The sequence below is a fragment of the Brienomyrus brachyistius genome, chromosome 1 (genome assembly GCF_023856365.1).
Source record: "Brienomyrus brachyistius isolate T26 chromosome 1, BBRACH_0.4, whole genome shotgun sequence".
Lineage (NCBI taxonomy): Eukaryota > Metazoa > Chordata > Actinopteri > Osteoglossiformes > Mormyridae > Brienomyrus > Brienomyrus brachyistius.
The window spans coordinates 5,114,322-5,128,320 of record NC_064533.1 but is presented as its reverse complement, the minus strand read 5'-3'; the positions used below and the strand labels follow the sequence as shown (position 1 = coordinate 5,128,320).

The following is a 13,999-nucleotide window of genomic DNA, read 5'->3' as shown; positions in this document are numbered from 1 at the left end:
TAAGGTCAAATCCTTAACCGTCAAAGCTCCCCTCAAAACCACGTTTTGAAGCAGTAAATATTCCAGTAGTGGTAACACATGAAGCAATAAGCCAGAGATAGAAACAGAGCAATAGTGATTTTAATATCAAATAACCTTCGGCACAAAGTTAAGAGGAATCGTAGCAACCAGTGAGCATGAATCGGCATTAATAACGTACATATTCCTTTGGTTAGAGTTAGTAAAGGTGCCATCACAGGGTTGCCAACTCTTAGACATAACTAAACTGAACTAAAACTAGCTACGTCAAGAGCCTTGGGGCAGTTTGCAAACCCTGTAGACTATTTACAAAGGAATAAAGTATGTAAATATTTGTGTGCAGACTTGTCTTGAATTGAAAATCTCACTTCAGCCAGCTGACCAAAGTTGTAAACCCTTGCGTCCGGGTTTTGTCCCATAAGTCAATGTCCACCTATTATTATGGGGGAGGCCAAAGACACCATATAACATAAGATACAATATCACACACTTATAATTAACCCTGTGAAGTCCCAACGCAATTGGTTTGTTTTGATTCTTGCTGCATGCTGCACACGTGATAAAATATGTCCGCTAACGTCCACTACGTCTGCTTCGGACACCCCAATAAATTTTAGTAAGCTGCTTATGGGACATTAAGATCGGGATTTACTCAGTAAATAATCATCCATTGACTTGCATCCTCTTTTTCCTGGGTGAACACAGGGCTGTGCTCCATACTGTAGCTGAAGATGACCGCTTTCAGTTCTTCAGGAGCCTGCTTCCTCCTTCCGCTGTTTAAAGAGAGAAACCTCTCTTATGTCATTATGTTTGAGAGACCCCCGAGGTCATTAGGTCATCTTGATTAATAAGACAGACCCCAGTCATTATGTCATTACTTCAAGGCATTCAGGTTCCCCCGGGAGGTTTTGACCTCTTGTCTGTAACAGGCCCCACTGTGTCTCCAGCTTCAGTCTCAGTTTCTCAACTGCATCCAGGCTTTCTGGGAGAGGGCCCCCCAAGGTCCCCAGGGACTGGGCCGGCTCCCCGAGCAAGGAGGCAGCTGTAGCCCTTATGGTCTCCTCCTCGGCCCCCTGTTGAATAAAAACGGCATCGCTCAACAACCTCCCCACGGTAACTGAGCTGGAGAACGTACTTCCTCCGTCATCTGAGACTCCCCCCCCCGCCCACCTGCATGAGGACCAGCATTTGTCCTTCAGCAAGTCCCTGCAGCAGGCTGGTCAGCTGGGTCCAGGCCGCCAACCCCACTCCACTGCCCTTGCCCATGGCCACCAGTATCAGACCGGGGTCATACTCATAAGCCAGAGGTAGCAGGAGGGTCAGCACTGCATGAAGAAATCCTGAAACGTCACCGAAGTCCTGCAGAAGGACACAGGAACGTCCTGTGAGAATCTGCTCACCTGCTCTCATCTTTCTCCAACAGCATACATCCTGACCGGCCTACCTTCATCATCACAGGAATATGATGATTGGACTTGGGCTCGGGAGACTCTGTACTGCAGAACTGTACCAGCATGAGTTTACTGGTGTGTAAAGAGGAAACGCTTAATGAATATCAGTCTGCTGACTTCCATCATCATGAAAAACATGCAGCATTCATTTCTAGCCCCTTAATAGATAATTGTTGTTTATGCTGGACTCTTCCTGTCGGAGGATGAGAGCCATAAGCTGAAGCTAAGTGGAGGGGTATATCCAGCCTTTGGGCAGCCGCATGTGAGCATACAGGGCAGCCTCACCCATCCACCTGGACCTCCACTGGTGCCTCGTTCCCCAGGAAAACCAACAGCACTCTGCAACAGCAACAACAAGAGGGTACCGTGTGACTTGTGCGCCATCTCAGGTCAACAGAATCTAAAGCATTCCTACAATCTCCCATTATCTTATCCACTACAAAGGGCCCTTTGCCTTCTGACAATCATGAAAAAGGCTGCTAAACTACAGCAACACCCTGCAGCCTTGAGGTTCCCTTCGAAGCTGCATTGCTTTTCTGGTCCGAATCCCGTAAATCTTAAAAGCTGCAGCTGCTTCGAGGTACCTGTCTGTGAGAGAGACGAGGGCATGCTGGACGGCAAAGGCCAGGGTCTTGCGGAGGTCTGGCACCAAAAGCAGGCCATTACGCACCTGCGAGCATGTGGAAAAGCCAGCCAATTCAACAGGTTAGACGGACACACGACAAGAAGTCTGTTACTGGCCAAGACATTAGCCAGACACAGGAGGACAACAGACTGGAATAGCACATTATCATGCAAGACCAGAGATAAAAATGCTGTGTCGATCTTCTACAACCATTCGTGCAGACATACACTGGCCAAAAGAATGTGGACACCGAAGTCACGTCCATCGCTGGGTATGATTACGAATCGTCATGCGATCTCCTGCACAAATGCTGACGTCACGAAGGGACGAAGTGGAATCTTCTGGGAGCAAAGTTTATTTGTGAAATGGTCAATCACACCTCACAGAAAGGGGCCTGATCCCTGAGGCGGCATCAATACCCAACCTGAATGGTTACCTAGAGGTAATGAAAAGCCTTAGCAGAACAGAACAGGCTATTATAACAGCAATAGGACCACCAACTTCATATTAATACCCAGCTGTGGAATAGTCTTCCAGCGCATGTGTGAAACTCAGGATTACTCTCAATATTCTTAACTAAACCTTAAATCTTTTTAAAAATCTTTAGTCTTAACTAAAACCCTTTCATTATTTCTAGCTCACTAGTTTCCCAAACCAGTCCTCTGAGTTTTTCCTTGCCACTGTCGCCCAGTCAGACCTGCAGTGTGAGGTGTAGAGCTGGGTGGGGATCGGTGCCATTGGCTTTGGATGATCTGAATTGTCAGTATTGTCACTCTAGCTTCACATTCCCTCGTGGGATTGGAGTGCTGATATTCAGGGACTCCCCATGCCTGCGTTCCCACCTGCCTTTTCCTCCTACCTACGGTTCCATAGCCATATCTGCCAGAGCTTCCTGAAGCCTCCTGGAGACCCAAGAAACAAATAAATAAATAAATAAATAAATAAATAACAAGATACCCTGCCTACCCTGCTGCCTGCAACGTCTCCACTACCTGTGACGTCCTTCCGGCCTGCTCACCCTTCCGCCTGTGACGTCTTTCCGGCCTGCTCGCCCTTCCGCCTGTGACGTCCTTCCGGCCTGCTGGCCCTTCCGCCTGTGACGTCCTTCCGGCCTGCTGGCCCTTCCGCCTGTGACGTCCTTCCGGCCTGCTCGCCCTTCCGCCTGTGACGTCCTTCCGGCCTGCTGGCCCTTCCGCCTGTGACGTCCTTCCGGCCTGCTGGCCCTTCCGCCTGTGACGTCCTTCCGGCCTGCTGGCCCTTCCGCCTGTGACGTCCTTCTGGCCTGCTCGCCCTTCCGCCTGTGACGTCCTTCTGGCCTGCTCGCCCTTCCGCCTGTGACGTCTTTCCGGCCTGCTCGCCCTTCCGCCTGTGACGTCCTTCCGGCCTGCTGGCCCTTCCGCCTGTGACGTCCTTCCGGCCTGCTCGCCCTTCCGCCTGTGACGTCCTTCCGGCCTGCTCGCCCTTCCGCCTGTGACGTCCTTCCGGCCTGCTCGCCCTTCCGCCTGTGACGTCCTTCCGGCCTGCTCGCCCTTCCGCCTGTGACGTCCTTCCGGCCTGCTGGCCCTTCCGCCTGTGACGTCTTTCCGGCCTGCTCGCCCTTCCGCCTGTGACGTCCTTCCGGCCTGCTGGCCCTTCCGCCTGTGACGTCTTTCCGGCCTGCTGGCCCTTCCGCCTGTGAGGTCCTTCCGGCCTGCTGGCCCTTCCGCCTGTGACGTCCTTCTGGCCTGCTGGCCCTTCCGCCTGTGACTCCTTTCCGGCCTGCTGGCACTTCCGCCTGTGACTCCTTTCCGGCCTGCTGGCCCTTCCGCCTGTGAGGTCCTTCCGGCCTGCTGGCCCTTCCGCCTGTGACGTCCTTCCGGCCTGCTTGCCCTTCCGCCTGTGACGTCCTTCCGGCCTGCTGGCCCTTCCGCCTGTGACGTCCTTCCGGCCTGCTGGCCCTTCCGCCTGTGACGTCCTTCCGGCCTGCTGGCCCTTCCGCCTGTGACGTCTTTCCGGCCTGCTGGCCCTTCCGCCTGTGAGGTCCTTCCGGCCTGCTGGCCCTTCCGCCTGTGACTCCTTTCCGGCCTGCTCGCCCTTCCGGCCTGCTGGTCCTTCCGCCTGTGACGTCCTTCCGGCCTGCTCGCCCTTCCGCCTGTGACGTCTCTCCTGAATGCCCTGCTGCTGTATCACTGTTCATCCTGCTGTCAGAAGCAGCACCAGCACCTGCCCGCCCTCTGCCTTGATACTTAAATCTTAAAATTCTGACAGTGTGATTTGGGCCATCTTGCTCACTGACTTCCTCTGCTGCGCCCTGGAGGATGGGCCCCCCCCTTTGGGTCTGGTTAGGGTTAGGGCTTCCTCTGCTGCCCCCTGGAGGATGGGCTCCCCCTTTGGGTCTGGTTAGGGTTTGGGCTTCCTCTGCTGCCCCCTGGAGGATGGGCTCCCCCTTTGGGTCTGGTTAGGGTTAGGGCTTCCTCTGCTGCCCCCTGGAGGATGGGCTCCCCCTTTGGGTCTGGTTAGGGTTAGGGCTTCCTCTGCTGCCCCCTGGAGGATGGGCTCCCCCTTTGGGTCTGGTTAGGGTTAGGGCTTCCTCTGCTGCCCCCTGGAGGATGGGCTCCCCCTTTGGGTCTGGTTAGGGTTAGGGCTTCCTCTGCCGCCCCCTGGAGGATGGGCTCCCCCTTTGAGTCTGGTTAGGGTTATGGTTTCCTCTGCCGCCCCCTGGAGGATGGGCTCCCCCTTTGAGTCTGGTTAGGGTTAGGGCTTCCTCTGCTGCCCCCTGGAGGATGGGCTCCCCCTTTGAGTCCGGTCCCTCCCAAGGTTTCTGACTTCTAGGGAGTTTTTCCTTACCACTGTCGCCTCTGGCTTACTCTCTGGGGTGCTTTGGGCAGGGATAATGTAAAGCCCTTTGAGACAGTGTAATATTGTGAAAATGCACTATACAAATAAAATTTAATTGAATTAATACCCTTGACTTCAGAAAGGAATGTTGGACAAGCTGGTGTCCACATACTTTTGGCCATATACTGTATGAACTATTTCATATTGACAGTCTTGCTTCACCTGTTTTTTCTCAATTTTATCCACAAGAAACTGCACGTTTCCCAGTGACTGTAGAAGATTCTCGTTCTTCAGCTCTTGGATGTCCGAATTCCTGGTTAGAAAGGGAAGTTCAAGGTGGCTGCCCTGGTATGTACTGAATGCTGAGTGACTTATCATGGGTAATTAATGTGTCGAGAGAGAGAGTGAGAGTGAGAGTGAGAGTGAGAGAGAGAGAGAAATTCCTGTAGATAAATCAGACCTGAGTTTTTCTGCAGCCTCTTCGGGTGTCAGCAGGGTCTCAGTCACACGCATGCAGCTCTCAGGAACAGAGTCTTCCAGCCCAGCAGGTAGCGCAACTGCAGTCCGAGTCGGGGGGGAAAGCCGGGGCAGAGGCTCTGGCCATGAAATCTCCTTGACCTCCTCCCCGGGCTGCAGGCCATCCTGTCCAGCTTCTAGCTTACAGTGCTTGGTGCTAGGCTCGTAACCTATCTCAGCAGCTATGGAGAACAACACTGATAAGCAGAAGAACGTGGAAGCTTGGAGGCAGAGTTGGGTAATTCAGGTCCAGAGAGTAAAAGTTCAGACCGGGATTTTGTTTCAACCAACCAGTTGAGCATAAAGAGCCACAATCACAGAGGACTCAGCTGGTTGGTTTAAAGAAAATCCCGGTCTGGACTTTTATTCTCAGGACCCAAATGACCCAACTCTGCTTGAACGTATGAATTCAGTTATCTGCTGGTATACAGATGTCACACAGATTATAAAGAATAAATTAAATAAATAGAAAATCACAAATTAAGCAGAGCCAATAAAAGGACCAAAAGCCATCTGTCCATTTCCCAAACTGCTTATCCTTCTGGGTCAGGGGGGGTCCGGAGCCTATTCTGGAAGATATGGGCACGAGGCAGGGAACAACCCAGGATGGGGGGCCAGATGGCAGGGCACACTCACACACCAGTCACTCACACATGCACTCCTACGGGCAATTTAGCAACTCCAATTAGCCTCAGCATGTCTTTGGACTGTGGGGGGAAACCGGAGTACCCGGAGGAAACCCCCCGACGAAACTCCAGAGTCAAGTAACCCAGGTGGAGAACGTACTTCCTCCGCCATCTGAGACCCCCCCTCACCATGCCGCCCCAGGATCAAAAGCCAACAAATTAAGTCTCGTTTTAAAAACAGCTTTAAGTCATAATGAAGGCGGATAACCTAACATGAGCAGGCAGATTATTAAACAGTCTAGGAGAAGCAACAGCAAATGTCAGCAGATTAAACTGGTTACTTGTACTAAGAAGGCGGGCAATAGAACTGATGTTGGGAAAATCAACAACCTACGGAAATGTGCACCTTCCCAGACAGTTCGAGTCAATCAATGCAAAAATCTTTGAAAAACAATAAAGACTTTACCGTGCCGTAGCTGGGAATATGGTTCTGGAAGGACTTACCCACATGTTTGAAACAGGCCCAGTACTGCTGATGTACACTTTGGACAGACTGAATAGATTCCAGAGCACTGTGGGAGTAGGTTTTAAGTATTATTTTAGCAGAGTAATGCATTCTTGAATAATTACTTGCCATAGCTGGTTTTCACCTATAATTATGAACAACATAGCTTTGTTTTTTAGCCTTTCTGGTTTCCAGCATTTGATTGGATATTTAAAAACTTTCCTCAGTGAGAAAATGTGCCCCAGAACGTGCCTCAAACGAGCGAGATGCCCCAGTGGTAGACAGACCAACATACCTCTTACAGGGGCTGCTCAGCCCCGAAATGCGAGAGGCAGGGTCTCCCAGTAGACTTTGTACAGTCTGACACACTGACTGCGGAAGACACGTCAGGTTGTAGCCGCCCTAAGACAACAGCCAAAACCATAAGTAGGGTAAGAATACATGGGGTGTGTTACTGCTGGAATGCGGAGGGACTCACCTCCAAGACGGCACAGAGCTGTCCTCCGGCCAGAGACATCAGCAGGTGAGTCAGGTGTCCAAAGATCTCAGGCGTTGCACACATTTGACCCTTAGGAGGACATGCATTACCAAGGGTTTAATATCACTGCACTTGACTGGTACACATTCTCTTATTTGTGACTTATTCACTATGACCCTTACGACAATGTTTCCCAACCCGGTCCTCAGGGGACCCACAGCCGGTCCACGTTTTCGCTCCCTCCCAGCTCCGTGCCAGTCGTTATTACATAAACAGCACTGAGGCAACGCTGACGGCCAGTACCAGGAGCTGGGAGGGAGCACACCCTGGACCAACAGCAGAACCCGAGGACCAGATTGAGAAACACTGCCTTACACGCATCCAGAATCACCTCTGGGTCCCCAATGGCAGAATCAAACCCCGCAGACACCATGACCAATTCTGGGTTAAACTGAAAAAGAAGAGAATATCAGCACCATATTATATATACAAATCCCGTAATTTGTCACGACTTCGTGTACAATCCCACCAACCCACCCCAACAACTACCTTTTCACCAGACTGTGGTCTGGAAAGCGTATTCGAGCTGGGAGACTCAGACGGAGCTTCAACTTTTAGGCCATCAAATTAATAAATACCACAGTAATAATTTTATACTTGATCCTTACTTATACGCTACTTTATTTGAGTCACGTTACACGTTTTATGTTGGTATTTTTCTCCTGTTTTGTTCTTTATTGATTTTATTATTTCTTTATTATGGTGCAATTTACCACTTTTCATTGCACTGGTTATAGTCTGACTGTATACCTTGCATGTGACAAATAAAAACATGCTCAAGTCCTTATCCTACTAGTACTGACTTGTCTCAGTTGTTAGTTAATTGGTTAGTCGGTATAGTGCTGGAAAAATAGTAATAAGTACTGGAGAAGCAGACTGATCGGCCATACCCACCTCATAGGCCACAGGCAGAAGAACATGAAAGAACACAGAGAGGTAATCATTGCTGTCCATTCCGACCTGGGACGAGGGGGGACAGCGAGCGATCAGCAGGTGGTCATGTGACCAGCAGACACTGACATCCATTAACTTTGGTCGGCCAGACCTTATTCCACGGCAGGTTAATGTTGAAGCCGGCCCCTCTGCCCTTGCCCACACTGTCATAGTCAGACTCTCGTAAGTTCGGCCAGAACCTCTGATGCTCGTAGCGGTGCCAGGAGAAGTAGAGTACACTGCAAGTTGACGAAAGACCACCAAAGGGACGTGTAGGTCACAGACCATACTAGGACTCCTTACAAAGTCGAAAAACAAAGACTCACTCGGGGTCTTCCTCAAAGTTGTACTGTAGACCTTGTCCGTGATGTATATCCCAGTCCACTATGAGCACTCTGGGGGAGACACAGACACAGCTTTTCGTATCAGAGTCAACCAAACATGAAATGAACACCGTTACCACACCAATTTATACCAGGGAAGGTGAACCTGATCCATGGAGAACCCCTGTGGGTGCAGGTTTTGGGGTTGACCTCTCAATCGGCCGTTAATAAACCAGTGGTTCTCAACTCCAGTTACTGGCTGACTGAGGGGTCATCCCAAAACCCCCACACCAGATCTCCATGGATCAGGTTCACCCACACTGGTTTACACCTTAATTCGGTCGTTAGCGGCCACGACCTGCGGATGTTGTATTTCTGCTTGGCGTAGAGGGTGCCGATGGCCACGTTGTTGAATATGCAGAAGCCATTTGCAGCACTGCGCTGACTGTGATGCCCTGGAGGTCTTTGGGGGAGTGGAGAGGAATAAAGGATAGCCAATTAACACATTAGCACATCCACTCACGTGGCAGTTTTACTGAAGCTTCTCATCTGAAGATAAAAAACAGACTCACCTGACTAAAGCTATGCCATTCCTCACCTTCCCAGTCATTACAGCATCCACCAGATTTAGAGTGGCACCAATAGCCAGCTTAGCACAGTGGTAGATGTTCTGCAATCAAATAATCACCATCTGAATACTGGAGGGGATATGTTATACAATATGGCCTTGCAAAGATCATATATTGCTCCTCAGAATGTACTTAAAGTTAGAACTTGTTTTGTACAGTACTTACTGGATGGAAGTAAACATCTCCATACTGCATAGTGAAAGTCATCAGCTCCTCCAAGGTCATATAAGGGGTCTTCTTCACAGCCTCCAGGTATTCAGTGCTGTGATGTTAACGGTAAGCCATAAGCAGCACAGCAAGCACGTACGTTTGTGATCGTGCAGTCATCGGTAGGTGCTTTACCTGTGTGCCAGAAGGATTTCTTCATCCGTGGCTTCGCGGACGGGCAGCGGGACGCAGCGCTGAGTTAAACCCGCTTTCTGCAGTGCTGCGTAGCTCACCACCAATCGCTCGGGAACCTCAATCTCACACATCGGACTGAGGAATAGACAGGGGGAAGACCAGGTTAGACGTGATGAAGCCCTCCATAAAAATTCCACTCACAGCGCAAAACGTAATAAACAGTGACTCACTCCACCCAGAGAAGTTTGTAGCGAGTCATTTCTTCATCATAAATAAGTGCTGTTCCAGAAGGCATCTCCTACAATTTCAGCAACCTGGCTAAAAAAATTTTTAAAAAAACTACGAACCAGTAGGGATAAAATAATTCCAGAATTGTTATTCACTTCATTTGTTTCTTTACTGAATAATATAAAAGTTACTTACTCTCTAGGAAGTAATATTCGCTTAGAAATTATGAAATGAATCCCCTTAGCAATTATAAAAATGCAGTCCCAAGTCACTAGAGCTAATCAGACAATAATTTGACGTTTAATCAGGATGAGAATTATCCACGAGATACTCAGACTTCGCGTCTCACGCGACTCAGGTCACTCGCATATCAACGAGCAAGGAAATGGCAAATTCTTTCATGCGGCGCGGACATTTTGGTTGGTCATGTGATATAGCCTCTGTATCTCATTGGCTAAACGTTACTCCCGGATCTCTTTAAACCAATAAGTTGTGATCACTATCTTCCAAACACCGTGGCGGTGGGTGTTTGCTTTAGTGTTGCCATGACAACCTGCCCGCTTTGCTTTCGGCGAGAGTGATATTTGTGTATTTGTATGCTGACTTTGTTGGTTGAGAAAGGAACTAATTTATTAAACGAAACCATTTAAAATTTTGTGGGGGGAATGGATCCCTTGCCTGCAACATTTTTTGGCAAACTTTACAAAAAAAACCCTGTCATCTCGTCTTTTAATGTTGAGATAAAGGAGTTTATGTTATACATGAGGCGGATCACTAATTCACCCAGAGTCGACTACCGCTCTTATGCAAAAGGGTAGGTAAACATCAGCGACCACCACATATGCTCATTTATAAGAAGGTAGATTAATTTACATGAATGGTCGTGTTCATTTTGACTTTTTATGCATTTGTAGGTCAAAAAAGCTTTTTGAAATATGGAACAAGTATAAAGTCCGTCTGCCTGCGTATTACTACGAAAAGCATTTGTTGCAAATTGCCGATTTTCTCTCTGAAATTAAGGTGGGTATTGACTGTTGGTTTTTTTTGTTGATAAATAAAATTCAGAGGGTTTCTCTTCTGTTCCACACGATCCGGCCCATCAGTCCCCCAGAGACCAGCGTGCCCCACAGCACCCCCTTGCAGCCGCATCTCCTGGCAGGTGTTTGTCTAACCCTTTTCCTCAGCTGTACAGACTGGCGCTTTGGCAGGGCTACGGCCGTTTCCTACACCAGTACTGCGCTTTAAGCATAGAGGACATCAGAGATGTGGACCAGTTCGTGAGCACTTTCTTCCCAGAAGGCTTTGAGACAGAGAAGGCAGGGCTCATGGTAAAGAACAGCACCTTGCTGTACACTGATGCCTACGTCATACTTGTCTAATGCATTCAACCCTCCATCGTAACCACTTGCTATGATGTGTGTGCATGTTTGTCAGTTCTATGGCAATTGAGGTGTGTCTGAAAGCATGTGTGTCAGTTTTTTCAGTTGTTTTTGCCTTTTCTTGTCTGTGTGACAATAAACATAATTACATAATAGTAACTGCTTAACTATGTCCAACCAAAGATAGAAAACGTATAAATATTATGTCTGCATGTACCTCACTGCTATGCCAGTCATGGGTAATTCTATGATTTTTTTTTTAAGGTGGAAGGCATAATTAATACGGGGGGGGGGGGGGCAATTTTATCATTAACCAATGGTATGTTTTGAATCAGTGAGTGACAGGGGGTGGGGGGCTCTCTGGAGAACGAATCAGCTTTCAGCTGGGGCTGGGGCGTGCATCAGTCATATTTGCATGTGTCTGCTTGGCTCTGCCAGTTCTGTGCCCTGCAGGGTCATTGCTTGTGTGCCTTCCAACTGGAGAGGGAGCAGGAGGGATGGTGTGGCCCAGGCAGGCCTCTGAAGCTGCTGCGCCTCCTGGCTTTCCTGCAGACATTCATGCAGGCTGTGCTGCCTCATGACAGCCTTTGCTGGCTGCTCTACAACGGTACACCCATGCACCGAGACCTCTTACAGCACAGCTTATCTAGCCCAGAGCATAATGTCACAAGAAGGTGTGCCGGGTCCCTGACGCAGTAATTTGAGTATTTGGGAGCAGCGCACGGATCATTTGTAAATATAGCAGAAAATTTGAGAAGAATACGTATAGAAATATTTCTTATTGTTTTCAAATTTAATTTGCGGCGCCAGCATTAAGTAGTGGGAAGACGTTACGTCATTTTTGTTTTCTGTGGAAAACGATTGATCCGCGGATCACACTGAATAATGAATTAAAAATGTGGAGCAGGCTGTATATAACTGTCTGGACTGCGTGTTATGTGCGTGTTGTGTTTGCATATTCCCTGTTTGTAGGATCATTGCATATTTACAACATCTGCAGGAGACTGATGTCCATGAATCACACAGAACAGGTAAAAACCTGTCACTAAAATAATAAAAAGGGACAAAAGCCGACTAACACTGCACACTGCACACTGCACCTCGCCTTGGAGTTGCTTTAGCGTGAAAGTGGCCTCTGATCCGCAGTTACTGTCATAACAGCAGCATCCACAAACTGTGATATATAGGGACCCCAGGCACGAGGAACAGGTGCAAAAAAATAATAGTAATGATGACAGGGACCTGGCTTCTCTTCCTGAGAGATGGTTCCCAGCTGTCACAGAGATGGCTCATAGTTCTCGCCTAAATTTAGGGACTTTGTTTTGTTGCATGAGGGACTCCCATGTGACTAACATGCCCTCTCCTCCCCTCTTCAGGCTCTGGAGTTCCTTCTGTGGGCCTGCATCTGCCTAGAGAACTCCATTCCCCTCTTGAAAGCCCGCTTCCTGCCTTGGAGGGCAACACTGTACTGTGCAGTGTGCCAGTGCTACTGTGACCTCCAGGCCGGCTCACTGGCAGAGGTCAGGCTGGGGGTGGGGCACTGGGGGCTGCCTGCAGGCACAGGTCTGCAGGTTGCATGTGGGCGGAGTGTGGCTTAATGGGTTAGGACCCTGTCCCAGTGATCAGATGGACGCTAATTCAAGTCCCGTTTTCCCCAATATGTTGTCAGTTGTATGTTCCTTTGTATAAAACTATCTGATAAATAAATAAATTGTAAATGTTGCGGGGAAGACCACGGACACCGGAATCTGAAGGTTGCTAGCTCAAGTCTCGGGGGTGCTGTGATATCATAGCACTTAGGTCAGGTTTTATACTTTAATTTCTCCTGGAAAGTATCCATGAAGGTCTTTGACTTTGGATAAAAGTGTCAGTATAGCAACCCTTGATTAAAAAAAAATTGCAATGCAGATGTTCCTCGACTGACAATGAAGTCACGATACGGTGAATCTGTTGTAAGTTGAAAATATTGTAAGTCGAATATGAATATGAGAAAAAAAACGCAGTACGATATATTGATAAGCATTATATGAGAAGTTATCACACCATCGTAAGTCAAAATATCTCAAACTTAACCATCATAAAGTGAGGAACTTTTGTATTGGTCCCACTACCGTTGGTTTTGTGAGGTTATTCTTTAATGACACTGAGACCAGTATGTCCACTCTGCTCCTTGGTGCCCCTTTGCATGGCAGGACTTTGCACGCCGAGCTCTGGACAAGGTCAGCGAAGTGGCTAAGATGGAGGAGATGCTTCATGCATCAGCCTCCGGTGAAAACCGTCATGTCATCCAAGAAGCGACGATCAAGGTGGGAACGGGGTTTGTGGAGAGGAGGGAAATGAAACGCTGAAGCTCTCCTCTTACTAACGGTCCCCAATGCTTCTTGTTTGTTATTGGTGTGTAGCTGGCAGTCATGCTGTTTAAAAGGATGGTGTTCAAGCCCCAGAATAACCCTAAGGGTGTCTTCAGGCCCAAGCAGAGGAACGTGCTGAAGGACATCCAGAATGTAAGCATCGGTCAGCCACGTCATGAAGCAGCGTTTCCCAACGCGGGGACCCACAGACAGTCCAACAGTCTGGCAGGGAGCTGAGAGGGAGCAAAAACGTGGACTGTCTGGCAGGGAGCTGAGAGGGAGCAAAAACGTGGACTGTCTGTGGGTCCCAGGAAACTGGATCGGGAGACACTGACTTAAAGCATTGCTTTCATAATGCTTTCAATGAACAGGATACCACAGCTGTAGCAAACATTAATAGCAAACATTATAATTGTATAGTCAAATAACTTGAATGTATCTGTTGTCTCTTGCTGATCTCCACCCACCCCACCCCCCAAAGACACCCTGGCCCCACACATCCACCGAGCGCTTGCTGATGGACCTGTTTGACTGCCACGCTGCTCAGCTCCTGGCTGTGATGGAGGCCCTACGGGACACCTCCCGTCGGCCTCTGCAGACGGGCCCCCCCCAGAATCCCGACGATCAGGAGGTGGTTCTGGAACTGCTGTCTGCGGGGGCCAGCATCCTCGGCGGTACTGAGTGCCCGTGGACCGACGGCCTGACATATCCAGCTTGG

General features: G+C 49.1%; 1 protein-coding gene across 2 annotated transcripts; it reads right to left on the bottom strand.

Moving 5' to 3' along the window:
• Positions 1–98: 98 nt before the first annotated feature.
• On the bottom strand, positions 99–9,972 carry hdac10 (histone deacetylase 10). 2 transcript variants are annotated; one of them, XM_049007345.1, is made up of 21 exons: positions 9,747–9,972; positions 9,554–9,641; positions 9,324–9,458; positions 9,147–9,243; positions 8,925–9,022; positions 8,711–8,815; positions 8,356–8,424; positions 8,142–8,268; positions 7,991–8,056; positions 7,428–7,487; positions 7,037–7,126; positions 6,854–6,960; positions 6,558–6,625; positions 5,372–5,609; positions 5,134–5,224; positions 2,054–2,139; positions 1,755–1,808; positions 1,463–1,541; positions 1,189–1,377; positions 897–1,091; positions 99–791 (listed from the first exon to the last, which is right to left on the bottom strand). In XM_049007345.1, exons 2-21 carry the CDS (start codon positions 9,616–9,618, stop codon positions 768–770), a joined length of 2,043 nt encoding a protein of 680 aa, XP_048863302.1. In that variant the 5' UTR covers positions 9,619–9,641; positions 9,747–9,972; the 3' UTR covers positions 99–767. The 2 variants fall into 2 exon arrangements, with proteins under 2 accessions (XP_048863302.1, XP_048863310.1); XM_049007353.1 differs by having other exon boundaries at positions 932–1,091.
• Positions 9,973–13,999: the final 4,027 nt, after the last annotated feature.

What these genes read in the sequence shown, in the direction of transcription:
- hdac10 (XM_049007345.1), bottom strand. Translation starts at nt 9,618, where the DNA reads ATGCCTTCTGGAACAGCACTTATTTATGATGAAGAAATGACTCGCTAC. An exon ending in CAGAAATACAACATCCGCAG is followed by an intron (nt 8,425 to 8,710) that starts GTCGTGGCCGCT and finishes TGTCTCCCCCAG; the next exon opens with AGTGCTCATAGTGGACTGGG. An exon ending in GGCCTGTTTCAAACATGTGG is followed by an intron (nt 5,610 to 6,557) that starts GTAAGTCCTTCC and finishes TGTTCTCCATAG; the next exon opens with CTGCTGAGATAGGTTACGAG.